Genomic DNA, 26,912 nt, shown 5'->3' on the forward strand with positions numbered 1-26,912 from the left:
CCGTTTGCCCCGAGGGGCAGCTCATGGTGAAAGAAAACATCACATTGCTAAACATGGTTCAGTCCAGCTTCTTCCTCCCAGTCTGTCTAAAGCCGTGCTTGAGTAACCTTGGGGCGAGCAGTACCTGTTACTGTTTATCTTGTTCCACACGCTCAGCTCTGCATTTGCAGAGCTATTACACTGCAATTTGTTATCACCTGATTTCCAGTTTCTGGCAAATAGAGGTCTATTGTACAGCAGCTCAGAGATGACTGTTCTTAGGAGGTTTATTAATTCCTATTAACAGTTCTCCTTAAAGCAGTTTAATCTTTGTGTCAAAGGCATAAAACAGCATTGGAAATGCCACTCTCCAGACTAAGCAGGTATTCATATGAAATAACCATCTCCAAATAATAACCTATTAATAACCACACAGAGAGACCATCTCAACCTGAAACAGATCATTTCAATGCTTACGTTTTGGTGTCTCTTTAACAGCAGAAAGACGACACTATAGCTATAACGTGTGCCTCTCTCTGTAAGCAGGGGCGGACGTGGGTTCCCGTGTCAGTGCTTTCTGGAAGCTCACACCATTATCTCAGCAGCTCCATTAAAAACCCCAGCATGAACCCTCTGGAAACTGCTCTAAAGCTGAAACCGTGCTGTGTGTGCTCCCTGGAAGCAGGAACCGCGCATGACTTCGGCTTTTGCTGCCACTGGATGTCAGAGCATCCAAATACAACTTCCCAGGCCGTTTCAGCAAAGGGAGAGCTGGAGAGGATTCATCTGCTCAGTTTGATGCGTTGAAAAGGGCCACTGGAGCCCTGTCAGGGCCACTGGAGCCCTGTCAGAGCCGCTGGAGCCCTGTCAGAGCCATTGCAGCCCTGTCAGAGCCACTGGAGCACTGTCACAGCCATTGCAGCCCTGTCAGAGCCATTGCAGCCCTGTCAGAGCCACTGGAGCACTGTCACAGCCATTGCAGCCCTGTCAGAGCCATTGCAGCCCTGTCAGAGCCACTGGAGCACTGTCACAGCCATTGCAGCCCTGTCAGAGCCATTGCAGCCCTGTCAGAGCCACTGGAGCCCTGCCAGAGCCACTGGAGCCCTGTCGGAGCCATTGCAGCCCTGTCACAGCCATTGCAGCCCTGTCAGAGCCACTGGAGCCCCGTCGGAGCCATTGCAGCCCCGTCACAGCCCTCCCAGCCCCGCCGGAGCCCTCCCGGCTCCGCGGGCTCCCGTCACGCCCGGAGCCCCCCGGGCGGCGCCATGGCGCCGCAGTGCCACCAGCCCCGCCCCTCGCCCCTCCGCCGTTCCCATGGCAACGCCCCGCCCACCCCGCTCATTGGCTGCTGCCTGCCACCAATGGCCGCGAGGGGCAGGCCGGGCCCCTCCTTTCCTCGGCAGGCATTGGGTGCGCGGCCTCCGCAGCGCGCGGGGATTGGCCGCGGGCGGCGGCGGCGCGGGGCGGGCGCAGGCGCGGTGCTGTTATTGTCCCGTAGTGCCGCACGGCGGGTGCTTGCGCCCGGTGCCGCCGCCGCCGCCATGCCGGTGAGCCCCGGGGCGCGGGAGGGGAGGAGCTGTCGCCCGGGCGCAGCGCTCCTCGGACTTTCGCTGACGGGAGCCGCGGGGTCCGCCGGCCCCGCTGCTCCCGTTCAACGTGCGCAGTCCTGTCAGGCTGGGTGGGGCGAGGGGTGCGGGTGGGGCGAGGCGAGCCCCCGGCTGAGGCGGCGAGGGGCGGTGGTTCGCCCGGCTCCAGCTCCCCGCGGCGCGCAGGCGGGCGGGCGGCGGGGCCGGTGACCCCGGCGGGGAAGGGGCCGGTGGGAAGCGGAGGCTGCGGTGGCCGGGCGGTGCGGGGCGGCTCGTCCTGGCTCCCCCATGCTGGGGGTCCTCCACCTCGGAGGTGGAGCAGGGGTGCAGCAGGGTCCCGCTTCCGCCTGGATGAGGCGAACCAGCCCCTGCTTCCACCACAGCAACAGAAGCGTTCCTGGCCTCTGCCAAGGCCTGGGAGGAATCCAGGCAGATGGCAGCTGGTGGGAGAGGTGCTTGGAAACAGGGTTTGTTTCCTGTGTGTACCCAAGATAGCTGCTCTGGAAGTAGTTAGATGCTCAACTACAGCATCTATCACCAGCAGTGTCGTAGACTTTGCTAGATCAGATGGGTTTCAGGTTTATTTAATCAGGAGAAGCATGTGACACCCTTGCTGTGAGGGTGCTGAGGCACTGGCACAGGGTGCCCAGAGAAGCTGTGGCTGCCCCATCCCTGGCAGTGTTCAAGGCCAGGTTGGACACAGGGGCTTGGAGCAACCTGCTCTAGTGGAAGGTGTCCCTGCCTGTGGCAGGGGGTTGGGACTGGAGAAGCTTTATGCTCCCTTCAACATAAACAATTCTAGGGTGAGATTACTCAGTGGTGCTTCGAAATCTGTAACTACTTCATGAAAGCAACGGTTTGTGAGCAGATTTAGCAGGTATGCTGAAGCTTGTAACTTAAAGGAATTCCCTTCAGGCAGTGCTCACTGGTACCTGCTCATGCCAGCTGTGAGGTTTGGGTCTTGTGTGCTCCAGTGAGAGAGCACAGTTGGTGTTAATGTCAAAGAACAGCCGCCTGTGCTGACTTCCAGCAAACTGCTTGCACACTGTTTGCAAGCATGAAATTGTTCTTGAAGTTCTTAAATTATACTGAATGTCAAATTCTCAAGTCTTACTCCATCATTTTCCACATGAGGAAGCAGAAGAAAATTGCACTGACTGAGTAAGTGTACATTATTCTCTCAGCTTTAATTATAAAGCAGTTCTGGTTTTAAGTCCCCAAGTTCATGGTCATATGGAGATATATCTACTCGAGCACAAATGCTGTTGAATCACACAGGTATGTTAACAGTAGTGTTACAGCCTGCATATTTCCTTTTCTCTTTTAATAATTACAGATCAACAAGCCTGAGAAGCTGGACAAGCCAGAGAGCTGCGATAATGTCAAGGTGGTGGTTCGGTGCCGGCCTCTTAATGAACGAGAGAAAGCTACAGGCTACAAAATGGCAGTGAACGTGGATGAAATGAGAGGAACTATAACTGTTCATAAAACAGACTCATCCAATGAGCCTCCCAAGACATTTACATTTGACACAGTGTTTGGACCAGAGAGTAAACAGCTGGATGTCTATAATTTAACTGCAAGACCTATTATTGACTTTGTCCTAGAAGGATACAATGGTAAGTCCCTTGTTGTCAAGGATCCCACCTGCTATTCTCTGCATTGTTATAGTTCCTGCTGATCTTATTTAATGGAGTTTCACCTCCTGAGGGCTATAGCCCTGTGTTGTTTCTGTTGTTGCCTTTAACTTAAAATAGCCTGAAGGTACTTGCTGTTCTGAGTACTCAGCCATTGTACCTACTATGGTCATTTAACAGTGGGAGCTCGATGATGACAAAGACTCGGCTGATGTCAGGTAGCTCTGTGGGTTTATTCTGTATCTTCTGTTTGCAAAGGATCTGCACTTTATCTCATGATCAGAATTCTCAGCGGCTCTTCACTGTACAGTTTCAGTCCCCAGGCAGCTGCCACGGTCCTGCAGTAACTAGGTATGCATACCAGGCTTGTGCATATAACTGCTGCCTCTTCTCCTCTGAACTTTGCCGTTTTAAACTAAGATGACTAGTAAAACACATCTGCTCTGTGCACAGATAGTCTCTGGCTTCCTAGAGCTGGGAAGAATATGTGCGTGTGTCTGTTATGCATGTAAATGTAGTATGTAAAGGAAAGCAGATGTTACTAAGGAAGCAAATTACTGCTTTCCATAACAGTATGCTATAAACAACAACAAATTGCAAAGTTCTGAAAGGTCTGTGAATGCCTAATAAGCTCTCGTGCTAACACCCAGGTTTCAGCTGATGAAAATTCATGGCTCAAAATTTCATGGTTCAAAGCTGCACCAGGCGAGGTTACACTAGACTCCAGGAAGCAGTTCTTTGAGAGGGTGGTTAAGCACTGAAACAGGCTTCTCGGAGAGGTGGTTGATGCCCAGAACCTGTCAGTATTTAAGAGGCATTTGGCCAATGCCCTTAAAAACATGTTTTAACTTCTGGTCAGCTCTGAGCTGGTCAAGCAATTAGACTAGATGATTGTAGGTCTCCTCCAACAGAACTATTCCATGCAGCTTTTCTGAACTGTAATATCAGTGCCTTGACAATGAAAACTGGAGTTTTCAGCAGTGCTAGGTTAACCTAAGAACCAGTGTAATTCTGCAGTAGCAGAGTCTGGGATCTCAGTAAAGTTTCTGGCTGTCTTCCTGTGCAGGTTGATTCTCTAGTCCGAATTATAGCTGCATTTGTAGGTTCAGAACTAGGCTTGTGCTGTGGCCTGTGCTGTTTCTGCTGTGGCTAAGGTGCTAGCAATAATGGGGTTTGCAGCTGGTATATAATCTTCCTCTAATTGACAATGTTATTAATTGGGCTTGCCTTAATTATTTGTTTGTGAGACCTAAGAGTACTAGCACTCCATGCTTTCGTCACTTTGCAGAGACAAACCAAGCTGACTTTTTCTTGGGTGTCTTGCAGGCTGGATAGAGCAGTGGCTCAGCCCTGTTTGTGGTGGTTGTCCAGCACTTATGTTGCTCCTGGCCTTGTGCAGCATCTACTGGAGCGCGTGGAAAACTTCAGCTCCATAACAGCAGAGGTTTTAGTGCTATCAGGCTAAGAAGGGATGGAGTAAAAGTGCTGTTAGCAACTTCTTAGAGTTTGTTCATGTATCTTCTTATCCTTCAGGTACTATTTTTGCATATGGGCAGACTGGAACAGGCAAAACTTTCACCATGGAAGGGGTCCGAGCAGTTCCTGAGCTTCGAGGCATCATTCCCAATTCCTTTGCCCACATATTTGGTCACATTGCCAAGGCAGAGGGCGATACAAGGTAAGCAGCTTCTCTTCACTCCTGCAGTCTTTTGTGTGTCTGTCTGTAGTTGGAGCCTGACCTTTACAGTGGCAACTGAAATGGTACCTCTGGCCCTAACTGGAAGACTGCTACTTAGGCAGTTCTTGATGGGGCAGCACGTTTGTGTTTTATATCACTGCATTTTATTTGCACTCTGTGATTGTGCGTGTTGGACTTTAGCAACTGTCTCACTTAGAAAGCCACCCAACTGTTTGTCTTCAGGTTTTTAGTTCGTGTTTCTTACCTGGAAATTTACAATGAAGAAGTGAGGGACCTACTAGGAAAAGACCAGACACAGAGATTAGAGGTGAGCTGCTGTTCGGAGTGTGGTGTTTGTTTTGAATCAGTGAGCAGTATCCCTGGAAACTGCTGTTGGGGATCTCCAAAGGATGCTCAGTCTAAACTGTTTCTCTCTTAGGTTAAAGAGAGACCTGATGTGGGAGTTTATATCAAAGACCTTTCAGCTTATGTCGTAAACAATGCAGACGATATGGACAGAATCATGACTCTGGGCCACAAGAACCGTACGTAGCCTTGCTGTGGGCAGGTTTATAGCTCAGGCAGAATGAAGGTCTGGTTGTGAGACTGCAGTAAGAGATCCAAGTCCTAATGCTGGAAAGATTGGTCAGCTGAGCACAGCAAAAAGGACTTTTCCCCCCAGAGCTCTCCTGTGCACAGGCAGGTAAAGTAGGCTGTGCCTCCCACATTGGCCAGTGCCAGTGGTGGGAGGACGCAGTGAGGGCAGTGTTGTCAGGACTACTAGTGTGTGTCTTGGTCCTTTATCCCCTTCAGTTCTGGTCAGGATGAACTAGCACTGTGCTGTCAGTGGGAGGTGGTTTATGTTTTCTGGAAGACTTCTTAGTTAAGCTCAGATCCTTTTACAACCTACAATTCTGACTACTGTTGCTCTTGGCATGGATTGCTGTGTTCTTATTGCTCAAAATACAGCTGTTTCCAGGGATCAGCTGTGAGTACCTTTAGGCTACTGATCTTTGTAGCCTTAAAGAAACAGATGAGAACTACTGCTGCTCTTGGGATGGGAGACTGTGGTTGGTGTAGAGTTACAGCAGGCTGTAACATTCCTGCTCGTCCGGATTGGAGATGTGCCCAAGAATATGGTTTGCTGCTGAGTCTGAGCATCCCTCTTATGAAAACCAGGGCTGGGTGAAGAGGTGGGGATAAGGCTCCTTTGAGAGCAGGGAGTGTTCCAGGGGCATGTGGTTAATTGTGAAGGCATCCTTGCTTTTTCTCTCTGCTGAAAGGTTCTGTTGGTGCCACAAACATGAACGAGCACAGCTCTCGCTCACACGCCATCTTCACTATCACCATCGAGTGCAGTGAGAAGGGGGTCGATGGCAACATGCACGTGCGCATGGGCAAGCTGCACCTCGTGGACCTCGCAGTGAGTAGGACCAGCTGGGTCTGCCATGACCTGTGGTGGGTAGAGCTCCTTGTGTGTGCCCTGCTGAAGGCGCAGGAAAGGGCATGTCCGTCATTTCATGGCTAAAGCCCTACTTCTGTTTGATGCTTGACGTCTGTGAAGTATTCACTCGGGGCCTTAAATTAGAGGTGTACCAGGAAGAGTCTCTAGTGTAGCTAAAGTCCATCCCAGTAAAAGGGTTCTCTTGCTTCTATAAATGAACCATTAAATGGCTGCACTGCACTTGGAAAGAGCTCTCTGGGCAGCAGAGCTGGGGCTTTGCAAGAGTGGGATGTTTTTTTGTAAGGGTTGTGATCATGCAGTTCATCACTTGTGGGTTCCCTCCCTCTGTCACTCACTTGGAACCGATGTAAGTGTGCTGGCAAAATGTGTCTTTAACCCAGACTTTACACTGGAGTATCTTTCCTTGGAGAAGATGCAGAAAGGGGAGGCTAAAGGCATTCAATGTCTGCATGTTAACCTTATTTACTTGGTGTATGCTTAGGTTGCTCTAGAAAACTCTATTTGCAGTGTGGCTTTTCTCCTTTGACCTGCTGTTAAGAAAGGCCAGAGATGGTGCCTGGCAGCTCCACCTGAGGTGCCTCATAATTGCTGACTTGCTTCTCATAACATTTTTGTTCATGAGAACAAAATCTGCATTAATGTGAGCAATCCAGATTTTTCTGGCACTGAAGCTTCATTTAAGATCTATTTAACTTGTCTCTTTAACAATGTGTGAGGTACTTAGCCAGGTCCTCTAATAATGGAGGAGGTGGTTAGTGACATGGCTGCTGGCAACACTTCAGGTGTAGCTGATCCTATTTGGAGGGAGATGATCTGTTGTAACTCCTGCTTCCTGTTCCCTCTGCAGGGTTCTGAAAGACAGGCAAAAACTGGAGCCACGGGACAGCGCCTGAAGGAAGCTACCAAGATCAACCTGTCTCTTTCCACACTGGGGAATGTTATCTCTGCACTGGTGGATGGCAAGAGCACCCACGTGCCCTACCGTAACTCCAAACTTACACGGCTCCTTCAGGATTCTCTGGGGGGCAACTCCAAAACCATGATGGTAAGCTGAGAGGTGCCAGTTTGTACAGGGACAGCATAGTGACTTTGCCATGAGCACAGCTTGGCATTTACCTCTTGATTTAGAGTTGGGTTCAGCTTAGGGAGCCTTCTGTGGCATCCTATTCTATTTTTCCCTCTTTGCCTCTGTACAGGTGAGGTTCTAAACACAGTGCAAATGTACACGTGTGTGTAAGATCTAATAGAAGCTGTGCTTGGGTAGCCAAAAGCAGCTTTGGTGTAGAAGCAGCAGGAAAGCCTGGGGAAGAGTAGCAGTGTGAGGTTGGCAGGGCTGGGGATGGGTCCCTGAAACTACCTGTTCTGGGCTCTGCCACTCTGTCCTCTGGTAACTCTGTCTTCCCTGTGTCACAGTGTGCAAACATTGGACCAGCAGACTACAACTATGATGAGACTATCAGCACTCTCAGGTATGCAAATCGAGCCAAGAACATCAAGAACAAGGCCAGGATCAATGAGGATCCCAAGGATGCTCTGCTCCGCCAGTTTCAGAAAGAAATTGAAGAGCTTAAGAAGAAACTGGAGGAAGGTGAGTTTCTCCTTCCTCCTGGTGTGTCTCTCCATGGCAGTGCTCAGTCTGCTTCAGTGTGAACATTCTCTACTGGTTGAAGATGTGTCACAGGAGTTTAGTAGCTGGTGCAGGGCAGTGTCCTGGTTCTGTTGTCCCTGCTGGGTTCCTGGAAAGGAAGAGTGTCACATAAACCTGAAACCTATTTGATCTAGGCGAGTCTAAGACACTAGCCTCAATGACAGCTGCTGTAGCTGAGCATTTAAGTGACATTTCCAGAGCAGCTATCTTGGGTGCCCATAAGGCAGTGTTCAAGGCCAGGTTGGACACAGGGGCTTGGAGCAACCTGCTCTAATGGAAGGTGTTCCTGCCTGTGGCAGGGGCTTGGAACTTGATAAGCTTTAAGGTCCCTTCCAGCACAAACCAGTCCAGGATTCTGTGATGTTAAATGTTGATTCTATTCAGTTCGATTTCCAAACTCAGCCTGAAACATCTGAGCATCACGTTTGCAATGGCAACAGTGACAAACACTTGTGAAACTGGATATTTTTCGCAATTAACAGCCATTGAACTTCATGTGTACAAGTGGCTGATTAAGTCATAGGTCTCTGTGAACTTTGAATGTTTTCCCTTCCATCTCTGGTATGGGGAGATCTGCTAGAAAGACTTTATAGCTTAACACTTTAGCAGTGCAAGGATTAGTTATTTCTCACGAAAAACACTCACTTGAGCTTTAACATATGAACATTGACCACTATCTAGATTTTCCTGAAGTTCCTGAGCCATGACAAGCTGTCTACTCAACAGTCAGTGACTTCTGCAGGTGATGTTGGACACTGCTGTGTTTGGGCAAATGCTGCTGTCACAGTAACGAGCTAAATGAGGTGAAGGAAAGCACATCAGAAAGCCCTTTCTTCTGTTCTAGGGGAAGAGATATCTGGTTCCGAGAGCAGTGACTCTGAAGAGGAGGATGAAGATGACGAAGGGGAGATTGGAGAGGATGGGGAGAAGCGGAAGAAGAGGCGGGGTAAGGCAGTAGAGATTCCTGTCAGTGCCACCAGCCTCCTCTTAGCCAAGAGCTAGTGTCAGGAACTGTAGCCAGAGCCAGGGGGGAAAAGTGGAGGTGTAAAGCTGCCCTATTGCCGCTGCAATTATCATGCCTCTCCTAGAAACGAAGCTGTTTGGTGCTGTCTCTGTACATGGACAGCCCTGAACCTGTGTAGAATCTGCTTCCACTTGGGTAGCTGTGCTTGTGGTAACATCTCCTTTGTGGTGGCTCCTTGGTTGCCGCAAGGTGGCTGTGTATGGCTTGTGACTGGTGGTGTGGAACTTCCCCTGCTCACAGAGGTGGGAGGAAGAAGGCACCAAACAACAGTGGTAGGCAGATGTGGTTTTTATAACCATAGGAATGGTTGGAGGGGAATTTTGGCTGTGGTTTAGGCAAAGGATTCATCTGTCTTATGGATGTTCAGTAACTGACTCTTCTCGTGTCCTGTTTTATGTTGATAAAGGAAAAACCTGACCTTTGGGTATCTTTGCAAGCTGAAAAGCTGAATAGGAGCTTCGCATCCCTTGTTTGGGAGCACTCTGGAAATCCCATGGTGAAGTTTGCTCTGTCCTGCATCAGTGTTAAACTACGGCATAACACCTAAACCCCAGGCGATATTGCTGAACTTAGAACTGCAGGTCACTGTGTCCCATGGGATGCTGTGGCTTCCAGGGAGCTTGCTATGCCCCTAAAACCTCCCTGATGTTTCACAGGGAGTAGAGAAGTCCAGTGCTACACCTCAACTTACAGCTTCTCTCGTAAACTAATTTTGACGTTCAGACTGCCTTCCTGCCCTGAAGCACTTCCATCTGTTAAAATAATGCTGTTAAAGCATTCTTGCTTCAGATGCACTATCTTCATTTCAGTATCTGCCCAAGTAGAGTTGTAAATGGCCTTTGCCATGCCTTTGGTGATAGTTTTAACAACTTGCGCTTCATTTTTCACCTTTTGGTAATTTCTAGGAACAAAAAGATGGACCACTGTCTCCATCGAGAACCAAGCCCTGCCCAAATCTCCTCCCAAGAGGAGAACATCAAAATCCTGCTTGAAAGGACCAGAGGACAAATAACTGACTTACTCAACTTCCAAACAAGCTGCCCTAGTTAAGTTCCCTAAGTAAGGGTGCTGCTTAGCAGGAGTACACACAGTAACTGTCCCTGTGTAAGCTGGTTCTGCCTTCTAGAGGGAAACATGCACATTGCCATGTACATAAGACTTGAAAGGACTCCTGGTCACAGAATCCTCTGCTGCTGCAGATAGCCACAGCCTTCTCCACTGTAATCTGGTTCTCTGTGCTCTTGTTGCCTGAGATGGAAGCTGCCTTGGCATGCTGATTCAAGCTGTAGGCTGGTTAAGATGGGTTTTAACTGAAGTGTCTTTCTGAGCATGCTATTTTGTGCTGGGAAATGGTGGCTTTGCAAGCTGAGTCTGGGAGGGATCCTAGCAAATGCTTCCTAATGGGAACTTGTGCCTTTCTGAACTAGGTTGCTGGCCCTTCTGGGTTTCTTTCCTTTAGAACTAACTTCCCATCTGCATGTTTCTTCCTCTCTGGGTCTTTCTGTGGGACGCATTTCTGTTTTCCAGGCAGTAGCAGCAGCAGTAGTTCAGACTCCACATGCTCTGTCATAGAGAAACCTCTGGATAAGTCCTTCACTAGTGAGTGGGAGCTCTTAAGTCCTTTAAGCTTTGGCCTTTCCATAATCTGCACACTCCATTTCGCAGTGCTGTGCGCTTCCTGCTGTGTCTGTTGGAAAGATAAACCTGAACTTTCAGCTCTGCTAAAGCATGCCTTTCCTTTGCTGCTTCCATGCTTGAAACAGTTGTTCAATGTGCGCATTGTTAGCCAGCTATGTGAGAGAATAGGAAGCAATTGGATATGCTGCTTGCTCAAGATTTAAAGACAAGAAATAATAGGTTAAAAAATGCAAGTTTGTGACTTGCGTTAAATGCTCCTTCTAAAATATCAGGAAAGTCTGAGCTAACTTTGAGAGTTGCTCCAATATGAGTGCATAAAAAGGACAGCTAGCCAGGTGACATGGGTTGTGCTATGTTATACTGGACTCTGCCTGCTCAAATTTAGTTTTGGGGAAGGCAAATGGAGCAGTGAACAAACACGAGGTTTAGGTTTATACTTGAAAAGAAAACATGTAATGCTTGATTGGTTGACTTGGTTGGGGTTTAACTGCTCCATGGCATTAAGTTCTTGATCACTGTGGGACTTAGTTCAGAGGATCCAGGATTTACATTTTTGGGCTAGAAGTGAGGCAAGTCTGGTCTGCTCCTGGCCAGAGAGAGGGCTCTGTGCCTTTAAAACCCTTACAGTGAATAAATCACATCTTAGGACTTTGCTTGTAAAGAGTTCACCCACTTTTGCGGTTATCCTGAATAGATGCAGTCCCCTCTCCTCCCGATGTGGAGAGTCTGAAAAGTGTTGCTGTGTAATTCAATCACACTTACCCTAGTTATGTCAGTGGAAAGCATCAGCTCAGAGAAAGCGTGGTAGCAGGTTAGGAAGGATCACAACCTAAGATTGACCCTTGGTGGGTCTACAGCAGTTGGCTTGGAATCTGCTTCCTTCAAACTTGCTCTTTCAAAGCTTGCTTGAAACCCGAGTGTTTTATTTGGATGAGGACAGTTAATAGCAAACTGCTGCTGTGGCAGTGGATGGATGAGTCCGTCTCCTGCAGATTCGGGGAGAGCTCTGTTGTGGAAGCTGTGCTGGTGCTTAGGATAAGTGTGGCTATTTGTGGTTTGGGATATTAACTGTCCTCCAGCGTGACCCCTTTGCATGTGGTGTCTCTCACTGTCCCCTTCCTGTCCTGCCTTTTTTGCTGCACTTGCTTGAATAACCAAACCTGCCTATATACCTCTATGGAAGCATCAGTTACTGCAAATTAACCTACTAATACTCTGTGCAATTAAATGGAGAAATCTTGTGCTGAGACTCCCTATGTGCAACTGTCATGTATCTTGCAAAGAATTGGCTTGGAAACTTGGTTAAAACTTTGAAGGTGTCTGCTGAATGCTAATATTTTACAGGTAATACAACAGAATTGGCTGTCTTGAGTGGGAGGGAAAGCCTCAAGTCTCTTGTTGAAGAAGAAATCCACCCTCTAATTGTTTCTTAGGGCATGATCTTTGCGGCAGGCTCCTAATGTTACACTTAGATTCTGCATTGCATTGAATGGGCAGGGGAATGCAAGAGAGAGCTGACGATTATCCTGGATATGCAAAGCACTCTGAAGTGCAGAAACTTTCTCTGCTTTAGCATAAAATCACGATGCATTCATGTTGGCTCTAATGGAGTTTTTGAAAGTGATGATTATCCTGTGCTTTCTACTCTAGAAACATGCGTAAACAAATGATGTTTGTTCTGATGCTGATGATCTCTGTCCAAAATGATCAAAGCAGTAATATATTTTCTTTCCTCCTCTTTTTATGTGTATGCTGCCTCTCCACGATTTGCTTTCTACTTCCTCTTAATGCAAGATCAAGCAGGTTGGTGTAATGCATTTCCACCTCCTCAGAATACCATTGTAGACCTTGTGAAAGCTCTTGGGAAAGGGTCTTTACAACTTGGTTTAGTTCACCTTTTTCTCCTATTCTGGGAACAACTTCTTGAGCATGTTCTGAGTGTTCATATTATGTCATGTGAAAACACTCCCTTGACAGTCGATGGCTTCTCTTAGTTTCTAGGCGCCTGGATTCTACAGGGGTTTTCTCATATCTGGAGAAGAACAAAACCAGAAAATGAAGGATTTGCTTGTAGTGACTAAAGGGAGATGTAGGATTTCAGGAAGACGTAGATTTGAGGAATGCACATAGGCCGGGTGCTCTATCATTCCAAATAACCCCCAAGGATCTTGGTGTTCACCTGCGATTACAATGAAAGCTGACTGAGGACTTGCAGAGTAACTTCCAGGAGCAGCAGCCTCACACTTTGTTTCTAAATGAGATGTTTGGGGCCAACCCTTCAGGCTGATAGGCTCAATGAGCTGCTCTGGCTGCTTCCTTTGTAACCCTCCATGAAACGTACCTGGTTTGCTGTAGTAGTGGAGTAGTAGTAATGTTGTAAAGACACAGTTGATAAGTCACAGCAAACCTTCTTGTGGTGGGGATGCCAATCTGAAATTTGGGTATATAACTCTTGATAGCTTGGCTCTTGTAGCTGTAGGTCAAGGCAGCTTTTGGTTTTCCTTTATTCAGCCTCATCTGCACAGTTGGAACATGTGAGTTCTCTTTGGGCAGTGGTCCTTCTCCAAGTGTTCTGTTTTCTATTTTGGGGGCAATATGTTATAGTGTTAGTTATGTAGCATTCCTTCTCTGTAGGAACTGGTGACAACTGGTCAATGTTAAAATGGGATTTGAGAGTGAGTTGTGCCTGGCTTGGAGCTGACATCTAGTTAAATATGTTAAATGCAAGTATTGAATCTGAACCTGGAAAAAATGCCATGATACAGAGGTTGTCTTATTTTCCTGGCCACTGATTTGTTTTTCCTATCTCTTTCCAAAGGCAAAAAGAAAGTTTCTCCTGATAAGATGGTAGAAATGCAAGCAAAGATTGAAGAGGAGAGAAAAGCTCTTGAAACTAAGCTTGATATGGAAGAAGAAGAAAGAAATAAAGCCAGAGCTGAACTGGAGAAAAGAGAAAAAGACTTGCTTAAAGCTCAGTAAGTATCCTGCTCAGAGCAGCTTGTGTGGGTTTTTCCTGCTTTAATCTACAACTCAGTTCTGGATATCTGGAGATGCCTGGTGGGGTGCTTTTGTATAAACTGAACAGCTGAAAAGCTGCTGAGATCACACTGGCCCATGCAAATAGGACAGTCCTGCTGCCAGAGGCTGCTCCAGCAGCAGCCGGCATTCCTGGTTGGCATCTCAGCTGCCCTGCCTTGATCTCTGTTCATTCACTTCCATTCTGCAGCTGCCTGTGGGCACTGCAGTGCTGGCAGGGCCCTTGGGGAGGGGGTGCCTTGGGCACCCAGGCAATGTCACAGCCCCTCACAGGGGGACGTTAGCTAGAGAGACTTCTCTGCTGACCTGGTTTGCTTGTGGGAAAGCTGGAGCTCAGGGAACTCCCTGCATTCACTTGCACTGCCTCACCCCCACTGAAACCCTTGACAGCAAGACAAGTTTTTCCAGCCCTGCAAATGCCGTCTGGGCTGTAAAACTGAGCTGGACCTGCTGCCTTGTGAGCACTGTGGGATAGAAAGCTTTACACTTACCTGTCTCTAGACAAGAGCACCAGTCCTTGTTGGAGAAACTGTCTGCACTGGAGAAGAAAGTGATTGTAGGAGGAGTGGACTTGCTGGCAAAAGCAGAGGAGCAAGAGAAGCTTCTAGAAGAATCAAATATGGAACTGGAGGAACGAAGGAAGAGAGCAGAACAGCTTCGCAAGGAGCTTGAGGAGAAGGAGGTGGGGTTTTATGCTGTAGCTGTCTGGAAACGGCAGTGGCAGGACACAGTGTTGTGCCTTGGCATTGCTGCTGTGCATGAAACATGGCTCTGCTCTGAAAGTGTAGCAGAAGTGAACTGCTTCAGAGGCCACACGTTGGCAATGCGATTGCTGCGAGGCTGAGCCAGGGCTCCAGGCCCTTGGCAAATGCTTTCCTCTGTTCAAGTAGTTCCTCCTCTTGTTCATACTATCGCAGATAGTTTCTTTGGTTATGTTAAAGTATGGATGTCTGTGTTGAATCTTGCGTACAGCAAGAACGCTTGGACATCGAGGAGAAGTACACCAGCCTCCAGGAAGAAGCACAGGGGAAAACCAAAAAGCTGAAGAAAGTTTGGACCATGCTTATGGCTGCAAAATCAGAGGTTAGTGTCTGAGGTCCTCAGCCTGGGATCATGTGGGGGACTACAGCTGGGACAGGGGTAAGCCATCAGCTTTGTGACACAAAGATTTAATGAAGTCTGGTATCAGAGCTTCACAGGGGCATGTTTAGAGCATTCCCCTAAGCCAGGCTGAGAGGAATGATGTGTGAGATCCTGAGATATTCAGAATTTTAAGGAAAAACACTGGCTATTTTGTTTCAGAAAGCTGTTTGCTGGCAGCTCTATCCGCTTTGCAGCAGCCCAGTGCTCCTCTGCTCCTAGCTGTCTGTTTTTTCTGCCTGTTGCCCTTGTTATCTCTTGCTCAGTCACTGGATGAATGTGTCCTTTGGCTGGTATCGTGAGCTCCTGTTTCACAAAATTGCATTTTGTTTCTGGGATCAGAGATTTTCCTTGAAATCTTGCCAGGGATATAACTTGGCTGCACACTCTTCATCTGCTCTTAGCTGGTGCAGACCTTGGATTGGCAGAAAGTCAGTTTCAGTTTTATGAAACTGAGAACTTAATGCTGCTCTCAGGCATCTCTGAGCTGGAACATTCCAGAGGGTTTATTCTTCAGAGATAAAATATCATAGTACTTTATAATGAGAGTTTGCTTTTGTTTCCTGAAATCCTCATATAGGCTGAAGACTCTTCTCTTTTAGGCTGTTACCATGTCTTGAGCTAGCTCTGATGCCTCTCAAATACCTGGCTTATTTTCAGATGGCAGATCTCCAGCAAGAGCATCAGAGAGAGATTGAAGGATTACTAGAGAATATTCGGCAGCTGAGCAGGGAACTTCGTCTTCAGATGCTTATCATAGACAACTTCATTCCTCAGGACTACCAGGTAAAGACAGAGAACCTGTGACATAAGATTATGCTGTGCATGCTGAACCCTCCAGCTTTTCTTCTATCCACCAAACAGAATGAGTTGGCTTCTTGTCTCTCCATGAGGTATTCACAGTGCACTGATGGACACTTGTGTGTTAGGTTGTGGCCCAGATGACTTGGTGTATGTTGCTGTGAGCTTTCCTTTGCTGTGGCTCAGCTGAGCAACTTGGTGGCATTCATGTGTTGGTGCCATTATCTGGGTTGTTGGAACCAGGTGATGCTGAAGTAGGAAAAGATGCTGCTGTCAAGTGACTCTTGTAACCTGGTGGGCATCCAAGTGAACTCCAATGCATGCAATTTGGGAATGGTGTTTTTCTCTTCTGTAGTCCTTAAAGTGTAAATAGGTGTGTTTGTACAGGATATGGCTGCCCTGATTAAAAACAACTTGGATTGGTCAAGACTGTCCTTAAGCAGCTTGTCCAGGCTTTTAGGGGTGTATGCTCTGGAAAATGTGACTGGAGGGTGAATTGTGCAAGTCTGGAACAATTACTGTTGTTATTTCTTTCTAGGAAATGATTGAAAACTATGTTCACTGGAATGAAGACATCGGAGAATGGCAGCTGGTAAGTTTGCTGGCTGGCTCGTGTGGGAGCCAGTGTTAGCATGAGCTTCTGAGGAGTTCAGTTGAGCCCAGAAGTAAACTGCTAAAGCTGTGGTCACTTTTACTGTGCACGGCAGCTTTACTAACAGGCCTTCTTTCTTTCTTTAAGAAATGTGTTGCATATACAGGGAACAACATGAGGAAACAGACTCCTGTCCTGGATAAAAAAGAAAAAGATGTGAGTGGCTCTTTCTAAGCATGTATTGAACTGTGTGGGGCTGAGTTCTGCTGCCTGTGCCTGTGTATTGATAGAGAAACTGCTGAATTTCTGTTTTCTTTTGAAGAGAGGAGTCTTCCTAGTATTAGAAAAGCACTGTAGATCAGGGTATAAAATGATTTTGATGTTCCTGTTTTGTGGGTGTTTTGCTTTTTTAGCCCTTTGAAGTGGACCTTTCCCATGTTTACTTAGCCTACACTGAAGAAAGCTTGAGGCAATCGCTGATGAAGCTGGAGAGGCCGAGGACTTCGAAAGGAAGATCCAGGCCCAAGACGGGTAGAAGGTGAAGAACTTTGGAGTATCTATATGGGGGATTTACCCAGGGGAAGGCTTAAGTCTGTGCATGCAAACTGACCATAAATCTTCAAACGGTTGCTTAATGAGAAGACTCAATGCTAACATTTTGCACGGTATAAAGTTTATTGGTGATGAGTGTGACACAACCAAGCTGAAATCTCTTTACCACAGCAGAATCTTGTCCAGAAAGACTTGTCTGGGTATTTCTCTAATGCCCTTTTGCTGCATTCCCCTTTTCTGGCTTCTGGCTTTGTTTCACTGTGTTCTGTGGTTCAGTTTAACACCTGACACGTTGACTGATGTTACTGGAAAGTAATGTGCTGTTGGGGGAGATTTCAGCATGGGTTTCCTTGGTTATTTTTGGTTTGGCTTTGACGAATACTTGGAAGAGTAACATTGTATAGTTTTAACTTGAGATGTGGCTGGTCCCTGTTTTTCCTAGACAGCGTCATGATGTGTGTATGGTGCTATTTTTCCCTTTCCTTTCTGCTCTCCAAACAGAAAACGTTCGGCAAAGCCAGGAGCTGTCATTGACTCTCTGCTGCAGTAGGTGTGACCTGTTCAGAATTGCCGTATAAATCAGTGAGTGTATAAGATTGGGCCAGAATATGGAATTCAAGAGGTGGCACAGTTTGGCTATAAAATCCATACCTTGCTGGTATGGAGCTTTATTTTAAAGAAATGTATTTTTCCTTAGTTGCCCGTATATTGTATGTTATATTAACATAATATTAAACTGGTATATGATGGTTGTGAAATTCCATGTGTTAAATGTGTTGTGCAGGGAAACTGTTGTTGGCAATCCTTATTGAGATGTATAGAAAATAAGGGTTCTAGATGTGTGTTTAAGTGCTATAGACGTATTAGCTCAAAACAGTTGATGAAATCCTACAGTTTGAGGCTGGTGAATCTGATTTATGCCCTGCTTTGCACATAACTGGCAGCTTTCACTATTGTCCTCTGTTGCACTGATCTGTGTTTGAATGTGGTTGCTGCAAACCTTTAGGAGCATCAAACCCTTTTATTTAAATATCCCTCACTGTGGCTGTTAACCTGATTGTGTTGTGTATGGAATACACAGTCCTTTTCCCTTCCTTTGCTGTCTTGCTGTACAGAGAAAGTAGTTGGGTAGGGGAAACGTGAACTACAAAAGTCTGAGACTTCTGGGAAGGGACCATGCTCTGTTTAAGTGCAACAGAAAACCAATGTGTCTAAGTAGTGCTTTTGTTTTTGTCTGTATGTTCATGATCTGGCACTGTGGGGAATGGGGCCTCTGATGCAAAGGCAAAAGAGCTCTCTTGGGTTTACTCTCCTGTTAAGGCTGTGTGGCAGCATTGCTTTGGCTGCTTTTTATGCTGTTGATCTGGAATTTCTTTTACATGTATGTGAATTGTTTTGGAATCTCAACAGCAGAGATTATTAAAGGGGAATGCTGTGACACTAGGACTTGGCTTCAGCCATGGGATGAGCATTATGGCTCCATTCTCCCACCTGTGGCTCCACTGGACCAGTGCTCTGCACTGAGGGTGAATTTGACTCTCCTGTATTAAACCAGGCATGAATTATCCAGAACAGTAACATCCCCTGAAGTAGCTGATGCTGTTTGTGTTCCTGTATCATCTCTGGTTCCTGGCTGTGCTCTGATGAGAGGAAACTAATTCTGGTCTCTGATAACAACCATTTCTTTGTGGTGGCTGCTCTTATTCTTTGATATTTATGCTGCTAACAGACACATATCACTTTAATACATTGCTTTTGTGTCACAGAGAAAAGGCATTCTGAGCTGCAGGCATTGAAACAGCTCCTGTGCCAGGATGGGGGTGATCAGCTGTAACTTCTGATCTTCATGTTGTCTAGAGGTTTAGAGAGCTGTGATCACTAATAGGAGAAATAGAGTCCTTAAGCATGGCAGAAAGCACAAGACAGCTCTTTAGACATCCTGAGTTCTTGCTAGTAGCTGTGTTTGCAATTACCAGAGTGTTCCTGTGAAGTACTTAGAGTAGGTAAAAGTCAATAGCCCTTTCTTACGGTTGTGATGCTTAACTGGATGTACCTTGTGGCTCTAACAGGTCTGTAACAGGATCTGTACTAGTTAAAACTGGTCTTGTAAGGGCATGTTTTGCTCTGGAGATATATTCAGTGCTATTCTAAATGAGTTGTAAGCTTTTTCATGTTGTTTTTTAGCTGTGTGTTTCAGGACAATGACCTAGAAGAACTGCCCTGTTTTGGGGGGGAGTGTCACCTAAGTTCATACAAAATCTAGCTTTGTTGCCTAACTTCCTACAAGTTACAAACACGAACACTGGCATTTATTTTCTCTAGCCTAGCACTGAAAGAGATAAATACTCAGAAGTTTTGTGGACTTAAGCTGTAATTGGCTTTGCTCTTGAAGGGCTGACCTTACTTTGAGCGTGCTTGGATAGACTTGGGTTCTCATGTAATACATTTCCCATCAAACAAGACAGACTGGAAACAGCTTAAATGCTGTTTTGTCTTTAGGCTTTGTGTCAGTTCTGAGCCCAAGCAGATAGATGCATGGGTTTGGCCTGTGCTAGTTCTTGGAAGCAGGGATAATTGTTGTATTCCCCTTGTGTTACATCTTGCTGTGCTAAGCTGCTTTGAATGATCTGTTTTTGAGGGAGTTTCTGCTGAACTGTGCTTTCAAAAGGACCATTAAGAAGTCTTCTACCTGACAGATGTCTATCAGTGGCTTGAAGACACCCCTGTGAACCATGGCACTGCAGTTAAAGTATTTAAAACTTAACTATAAAGGCATATGCTTTACAATCTAATCAAATTACAGGCCTGCTGCTGAAAACAAGAGTATTCTACATAGTTAAGCAAGCCTTGGGCCAGAGAATACAATAACTAACTGCTTGCACACCTTTAATTGGCAGAAATGGCTGTAATCTCCTGTTACAGGGGCTTGGAGTACAGATTATCTGCTCTTACAAGAGGCCTTCAAACAGAAAGTGGACCTCTATCAGAGTTATGATGGTCTGTCAGCTAGGCTCACCTTTAACTGATGTGACATGTTGCAGTCCTGGGCCCTCTGTTGAAACCAGGGAGCCTGGTTTGCAGGATTAGCACATGGGCCCTCTCTAGCCCTGGGCAGTCTGTGAATGTCTCATGGGTCCGTGATGTGTTTTAATGCAGAAGGAGTTTGGTTTGTGGGGGGTTTTAAGAGCTTAATAGAGCCTTTCTCATCCCAGGTCAGTACGTGCTCTAGAGTATTTATCAAAAATCATACTACCATAATATAGACAGTGTGTGCTCATCCTTGCTTCTTGCTACCACAAGGTTCCCCTCATTCCAGAACATCAACCTTAACATTGAGGGTTTTGATGCTTTATGTTGTTTAATGTTGTGTAAATGAATTATTTCATGTTTAACTTGTTCCTGATCCTTTCTTTAAGAGGAGGGGAAGATGGTCCTTAGTGCCTTTCACTGACTACACTGTCTGCACATGTCCAGCTTTCACCTTCTCAACGGTTCTGCTTCGCCAGTCCTGTATATAGGATAAAACACTAGTCTGTATGATTTGTCTTCCTATTTATTGGTTTTCTAACTGTTTATTTCTGATTATTCTTTGGTTTATGATTAAACTTTATTCATAACACTGTATATATCAGTATTGTGTCCCTGGAGCATGTTCATACCATGAAATAAAACTCTGGATTCCTAGTTCCACCTCTGTGCATGTTTCTCAAATAACTCTGCACATACGGCAGCTTCCTAAGTCAGAAGATGCAGCAGGAAGGATCAAACAGTCTGTGTGTCTCTGATGCACAGCACTCACTGGAGAAGTTGGAGAAGTGAGTTTGGGGTGTTGGGGACCCTATTGCCAAGCCCTGGGGCAGTGGGCAGCCAGCTCTTGTGGAAGACGTGGACAGAGCAGGACTAGAGGATGCTTTGTAAGACTCTGGAGAAGATCAGTGGGATGAGGCCAGTCTGCAGGTCAGGAGATGTGGCCTGTGGAGGTGGTGAGCCCCCTGTTCAAGCCCATCCTCTCCCGAGGAAGAGGAGAGCCCAGGTGAGCCAGAGCATGCAAGAGCAGCAGCTTGTCCACTGGAATGTCAGTGCTGCCTGTGTTCTGCTTCTTCCTGCACCCATGCATGGGATAGGTGGCCCAGCGGATGGGGAGATGCTTTTCACACTATTCTGCCTTGAAGTGTCCTTGTGCTACACACTAAGCCTGTTGCCCTGGATTCATGCAGGTGGTGTGAATTCAGCTGCAGTCACTGGAGCTGCTCAGCTCTGTTTCCTCTGGAAGACCCTCCAGCCTGCTCATGCAGAAGGTAACAGGTTGGTTGTACTCTCCTAACACTGCAGCTCCCTGAGTAGAGACTCAGCCGATGTATGAACCAAACCCTGCACTGTCCTGGTGCAAAAGTAAGTTACAAAATTGTAGATTTCATGGTTTTAAACCCCCTTATTTCTAAAGCCCCAGTTCCATCTAGTGCTCTGGAGTCAGCACTCCCCCTCCAGGCCCTGGTTGCCCCTTTCCAACATCATGGATAGAAAATACCCATTCTTTCTTCCCTGCTCTGCCATTCTCTGTCCCTGTTGCTCAGTCCTATCCATAGCCTCTCCTTGTGTCCCTCAGTGTCTCTGCTGGGATTGGTCTCACCAAGAGCAAGGGGCCTCCAGTCTCCTGCTGGCACCTTCAAGCTCTCAAACGTGCTTCTGTGCTCTCCAGTTTCTAGCCAAGAAGCATCTTGCACAATGTAAGCAAATTTAATCCCAAAATACATTTATTTAAAGAATTATTATAAATAATCTCTGAAAAATAGCATCATAGCTTACAAAAATAGCATCATAGTTTACAAACATAGAACAAACTGGTTTTCACTTCAAGCTCTGGCCTTTTATTAGTTGTTGGAGGGCTCTGCGCAAGTCCAGTAGGAAATCATTCAGGGAGGTAGTGCTGCCTCCTGCCACGGGGCATGGGGCCTGTAAGAGGGAAAAATGGCCATTAGGGTGTTTGCTGTGGGGGGATCTGGTTCTGCAGCGTGGTGCAGGAGAGGATGGGCTGAGAGCAGAAGCTGAGGCCGTGAGCAGCGAGGGGAGACCCTGGTGTACCTTGTAGACCGTGCTCTCCCTTCGGAGCAGGCTGAGCAAGTTGAGGTAGATGCCCTCCAGGTACCTGTGGCAGCTCCGGCCTTCCCAAGCAACTGTGGCGGCTTTGCATAAGGTCTCCAGGTCATTGTCTTGCTGGAAAAAGACACGTGTGGTTTTTGAGACACCCTTTTGTACAGTCACTGCTTCATCCGCAGCAGATTAAACCAGTGCAAAGAAGAACCACAAACTGATTTGGGTTGAAGGGACCTTAAAGCTCATCCAATCCCAACCCCCTGCCACGGGCAGGGACAATAACACATTTCTGTTCCTAAGCGCAGGTACAAGGTACAGCAGGAGATGTCAGAGCCCCCCTGAAGCTCCCAAGTCTGCTGCCCTCCTGGTGAGGAGGCTGATGGTGAGAAGTCCTGGCAGAGCTCAGCACAGCGGTGAGCACCCTCCTGCTTAGAGCATTGTGCTCCTGTTGTGGGCATGAACATGGGACCTGATGCTCAGGGAGCTGCTCCCTGTGGGTCCCATGGGGATGGAGCTGGTTTTGGGGGGCAGAGGCTCTATGGGAATAACAAAAGCCCCCGGGAAGAGAAGAGGTTGCCTCCACTAGGTGCTTTGAGTGGAAAAAGCCCCATAGCAGAGACACATGGAAGATGAGGAACTGGTAAGTGAAATGCTGGTAATAAAACTATTCAACTGTTTTCCATGGGGGATGTTCCCAATACAGGGAAGGTCGCTGAGCTCTGCCTGCTCAGATCTTCTCAGCTTTGAACTAAATGCCACCATTAAACAAGTGACCACCCTGTCCCATGAGCACAGATCTGCGGGTGCTGGGTCATCCTGAGCATCTCTCCTTGCTCCCAGGGCCCTTGCCTATGGTAGGAGGGTGCACGGACCCCTGGGGGATGCTCAGCCCCCCGAGGGTGGCTGCTGCAGCCCTGGGCTGGTGCCCGTTGGTGCAGCTCGGTGCGAGGGCATTGGCTTTCTGTGAAAACAGGAACTCTGGGGCCGGGGAGCTCGGCTTAGGCAGTGTTTTTCAGAGCAGAAATAGGCTTTACTATCTGCCGTTAAATCTGCTAACTGAGGAGCCTTCCCCAGATAAGGGGCTAAAGAGGGATAATGTGTGTAACCAGAGTGTGCGATAGGCCCGTGTGGGTGTCTCTGAGGTGGTGACACACTGCTCCAAGGCAAAGGAAGAAGTTCCTCGCTTCCTTTCTGAAAAGCTTGATAACTCGAGTGCTGCTCAGACACATGCTGCCCATTCCTGCCCGTGCCTCCGGGATGGCCGGGAGCAGCCACTGCTGCTTCAGGTGGAGATGGTCGAGGGCACTGATGATGCACCAATGGGCCCCTTACTCCTATGCAGTGCTGCAGAACTCCCAGGGCTTCACACCTCCCCCTGGCCACCCTGTGCTCTCCTCTGCCCCAGCATCCTCTCCCAGTGCCCATTGTGGCCCTATGGTTGTTTCCAAACAAGGACAAGTTCCTCTTTTTCTCTCTTACCTTATTGCCTGCAAAAACATTTGTCACATTCATCTTGCCACAGGAAACCTTTATGGAGACAGAAAAGAGAGGAGTGATCAGGCTAAAGAAAGCGCTAACATGGATCCATCCTGACACGAGCAGACACACCCCCGTCTGTCCATCCATCCCCCCAGCGCGCTGTGAACCACTCGCTTTGAGCCTGCCTTTGCCTCAGCATCGCTCTCATCCAGCCTGGCACAACAACCCATCCCTAAGGCTGATCCACAGGTTGAGCCCTACCTTTGCCTTCTGGAGCTCGTCCAGCAGCCTGATGCTCTCCTTCAGGAAGTTGGAGGTGTGCAGCAGAGTGGCCGTGTGGCAGCCTGACAGCGCCAGCAAGGTGAGCAGCACCGGCACCGGGATGACCATGGCCTTGGTGCACTGAACCCTCTGCTGCAGGTTCTGGATATTTTGGTGCTCAACACCTGGGTGTACTTTTCTGGAAGAACCATCTCAATTTATGGCTGTGAAATTGCTGAACCTGTAGGAAAAATCTCGTTTTTCTCTGATCTGCACTTTCCAAGGTTGCTCCCATCCAATTAGGACAACAGGTCTTTAGTGTAAAAGTCAAGATTTTCTTCTGATCTTGCATTACGTTTCAACGTAGGAAATTTCCACCCTAAGATAACGCCGGTAGGAGTCAGGTCACGTACGAGAGTGAAGTGCGTAAACTCTCAGGTTTGGGGATTCTTTGTTTCTACGTATCCCAACATTTTCTCTAGACAGTGAGGTGAAAGTGGCCGAATCTTATCGGACCACACTTCGAGAGTGGAGCTTTGCCTTTTTATGTCTCTCTATCCATCCTGTGAACTCTTCCACCTTGTGTTTCATTTGAATATCTCCAGATCATGCAAAGCATCCTTCATCCGTGTGTGATTTTCTGTCTGTGCTTATCTTACCCTGTGCTGGGGCGAAACAGAAAGCACAGCAGAACCCTGCCTGCAGCCCGGGGCACAAACACCTCCTGGGTAGGAGCGGGGCATTGCTGGGGCTGGGGGTTATAGAGAGCTGGGGCCCTCCAAGGGACCCCTAAAACAATGTGACCCTGTGTGGTTACCGTAGGGGATGTGGTGATGGGCAGGGAGCTGGTGCAGGGTGGTCTCATAGTGTTGACGCTGGTGCTCCCATGGGGAAATGGGTTTTGTGCCTCTGCTCCAGCACTCGGCATCCCAATGAGCTGCAGCATCACTCCATGGCCTGAACCTCATTCCCCATCCTGTTCTGTCCTGCTCAGGAGCGAGGTTCAGGCCATGGGCTCTGCTGGCACCACCAACCAGCACCACTGCAGGAAATCATGCTGAGAAATGAGCTGAGCTGGGAAACTTTGGAGTTTTGTAATAACTAATAGGTATTTTTGTAACTCAAATAGCAACTTGCCATCAGATTCTTGATAAGAGGCTGCGAGCGCTCGATTAATCCAGGAGCAGCCAGACTGAGAGTGATTGTGTTTGTCTAATTGCGAAATGCCTCAGATGAAGTTGGTGCCACTGACTCAGAAAGACCTTTGTGAGGGATTTGCCGGTGGAGTGCTGACATTTCCTACCTGCACAATCTCGATGGACAGCAGATAAGCAATGGAAGTGGTGGCCTTGATGGACAGTGGCCATGGGGCCGGGCACCTTACTGGGATGCCTGGAGCAGCCCCACTGATCTGGAATGGTTGGTGGTGAGAGGCTCCCTGGTGGATGCTGGAAGAGGGGATGGATTTGTGGTCCCATCCTGCAGACACAGTGATTTCCCCAGTGATAGTGGTGTAAAGCTCTAAAACTGGAGTAAATGGACAGAAAATGCTAAATTAGCAGAAAAAATTAACCTTTGAGCTACTCGGGCTGAATCATGGTGGAAAACTGCATCACTGGTGATGGGAAAGCCAGCGGTTGCATTGGGTTTGTGTGGCAAGGGTTTGCTAGCAGGAGGGCTACAGGGTGGTTTCTGTGAGAAACTGCTAGAAGTGTCCCCCACGTCCAGCAGAGCTAATGCCAGCGGCTCTAAGATGGACCCACAGCTGAGCCCGTCAGCAATGGTGGCAGCACCTCTGGGATGACAGTAAGAAGGGGAAAAACCCCTGTGCAACAGCATCCAAAGAGAGGAGTGGCAATATGTGAGAGCAAGGGCCCTGCAGATCCCAAGGTCAGTGCAGAAAGAGGGGAGGAGGGAGAGAATTTGGGAGTGAAGCTGAGCCTTGGAAGCAGGGAGGGATGGGGGGAAGGTGTGTTAAGATTTGCGTTTATTTCTCATTATCCTGCTGTGACTTGATTGTAATAAATTAAACTGATTTCCTCAAGTCACTTTTTACCCACGACAGTAACTGCTGAGTGATCTCTCCCTGCTCTTATCTTGACCCACCAGCCTTTTGCTGTGTTTTCTCTCCTCAGTCCAGTTGAAGAGGGCAGTGACAGAGCAGCTTTCTGTTCCCACATCCTTTCCTAAGGGTGGGATGCAGCAACGGCTCCATTGCTGGCAGGGGGGATGGCTCCAGCTCCACGTGGTCCCCATCTCTGCCCATGTGAGGTGGGAGGGATGTTTCCAGAGCCCTGGCTTTGCCTTCACCCCAGCCATCCTTCATGGATGAACCTGCTGCCATTTCCCCTACTAAAGGAAGGTGCTTGTTGCAGAAATGTGTTCTCTGTTTTCCTCCTCCCTGTCATGCTCTGTGGATTAAAACATCTCCCCATCACACAGGATCCTGCTGGTGTCCCTGTGGCCCCCGGGCTCCACTGAAAGCCACCAGCTCAGCTTCCTGTGGCTGGAACTGGAGGATCCCAGGACAGGCGCTGCGAGACGGTGTCACACATGCCCAGGTAAGTTTGGGCTGCAGGGGCAGGGATGTGCCGCTGGTTTCATGCCTTTCTGTTGCCTACTAGGCCTGGCGCTGGTGCTGATAATGCTGGGGGTCACCCAGAGCAAATCCAAAGGCTGCGATTAACACCCCATTGTGTGCATTTATTGCAGTTTCCTGCATTTATAATGATTTCCAGCAGCTGTTTTGACCATTTATTTCCTACCCCTGTACCTGCTGCAGCTTATCTCCGCTCCTCCAGCCCTTCCTTTCACCCGTGTTTTCCTACACCACAAGCCAGATGGGTTCATTGGTGCCTTTCGCTTTCTTGAAAACTTGCTTTCAGTGGCAAACTGGGTAGATTTGCTGTGTATCAATCACCCCAAAACCTGGACTGGGCTTGCAGCAACCTGCTCTAGTGGAAGGTGTCCCTGCCCATGGCAGGGGGTGGGACTGGTTGAGCTTTAAGGTCCCTTCAACACAAACCAGTCTGGGGTTCCATGATCCTACGAAAAATGCCAGCCTTTCCCACTCCATTCCCACCCCATGCCGACTGACCAAGGAGGCAGCACCCCCCGATGCTCTTCATTAACTGCTGAGGGTGAAAAGAGGGGAATGAACAGCAAAACCAAGAGCTTGTTTGTCAGTAATTTATTGCTTAAGCCCTGAGACACTTTTATAACATCAGTGCAAGGTTGAAATAAAAAAAAAAGGATAAAACAAAGCATCCAAATACGTGTAATTTGAATATATTAACTCTGTC

General features: G+C 47.8%; 2 protein-coding genes across 7 annotated transcripts; one reads left to right on the forward strand and one right to left on the reverse strand.

Moving 5' to 3' along the window:
• Nucleotides 1-1,445: 1,445 nt before the first annotated feature.
• On the forward strand, nt 1,446-20,463 carry KIF3A (kinesin family member 3A). Of its 6 annotated transcripts, none has more exons than XR_003994113.1 (19): nt 1,446-1,526; nt 2,902-3,184; nt 4,736-4,880; nt 5,124-5,208; nt 5,320-5,425; nt 6,164-6,303; nt 7,193-7,390; nt 7,759-7,933; nt 8,838-8,939; nt 10,545-10,616; nt 12,450-12,458; nt 13,474-13,630; nt 14,193-14,373; nt 14,664-14,774; nt 15,492-15,617; nt 16,171-16,224; nt 16,372-16,440; nt 16,672-16,762; nt 17,278-17,365. XR_003994113.1 is itself a non-coding variant. In XM_030504081.1 (19 exons), exons 1-19 carry the CDS (start codon nt 1,521-1,523, stop codon nt 17,324-17,326), a joined length of 2,193 nt encoding a protein of 730 aa, XP_030359941.1. In that variant the 5' UTR covers nt 1,446-1,520; the 3' UTR covers nt 17,327-20,463. The 6 variants fall into 6 exon arrangements, 5 of the variants coding, with proteins under 5 accessions (XP_030359941.1, XP_030359942.1, XP_030359946.1 ...); XM_030504081.1 differs by having other exon boundaries at nt 16,638-16,762; nt 17,278-20,463; XM_030504084.1 differs by lacking the exon at nt 1,446-1,526 and adding an exon at nt 2,707-2,726 and having other exon boundaries at nt 16,638-16,762; nt 17,278-20,463.
• Nucleotides 20,464-21,624: 1,161 nt separating this feature from the next.
• IL4 (interleukin 4) lies at nt 21,625-23,739 on the reverse strand. The gene is made up of 4 exons (XM_030504856.1): nt 23,611-23,739; nt 23,350-23,397; nt 21,859-21,990; nt 21,625-21,729 (listed from the first exon to the last, which is right to left on the reverse strand). The coding sequence occupies exons 1-4, from the start codon at nt 23,737-23,739 to the stop codon at nt 21,625-21,627; spliced, it is 414 nt and encodes a 137-aa protein (XP_030360716.1).
• Between the last annotated feature and the right edge of the window lie 3,173 nt (nt 23,740-26,912).

Source organism: Strigops habroptila, chromosome 12 (genome assembly GCF_004027225.2).
Source record: "Strigops habroptila isolate Jane chromosome 12, bStrHab1.2.pri, whole genome shotgun sequence".
Lineage (NCBI taxonomy): Eukaryota > Metazoa > Chordata > Aves > Psittaciformes > Psittacidae > Strigops > Strigops habroptila.

What these genes read in the sequence shown, in the direction of transcription:
- IL4 (XM_030504856.1), bottom strand. Translation starts at nt 23,739, where the DNA reads ATGGTCATCCCGGTGCCGGTGCTGCTCACCTTGCTGGCGCTGTCAGGC. An exon ending in ACGAGCTCCAGAAGGCAAAG is followed by an intron (nt 23,398 to 23,610) that starts GTAGGGCTCAAC and finishes GTCTCCATAAAG; the next exon opens with GTTTCCTGTGGCAAGATGAA. An exon ending in GGGAGAGCACGGTCTACAAG is followed by an intron (nt 21,730 to 21,858) that starts GTACACCAGGGT and finishes TCCCTCTTACAG; the next exon opens with GCCCCATGCCCCGTGGCAGG.
- KIF3A (XM_030504081.1), top strand. An exon ending in TGCACCTCGTGGACCTCGCA is followed by an intron (nt 6,304 to 7,192) that starts GTGAGTAGGACC and finishes TTCCCTCTGCAG; the next exon opens with GGTTCTGAAAGACAGGCAAA. An exon ending in GCAACTCCAAAACCATGATG is followed by an intron (nt 7,391 to 7,758) that starts GTAAGCTGAGAG and finishes CCTGTGTCACAG; the next exon opens with TGTGCAAACATTGGACCAGC.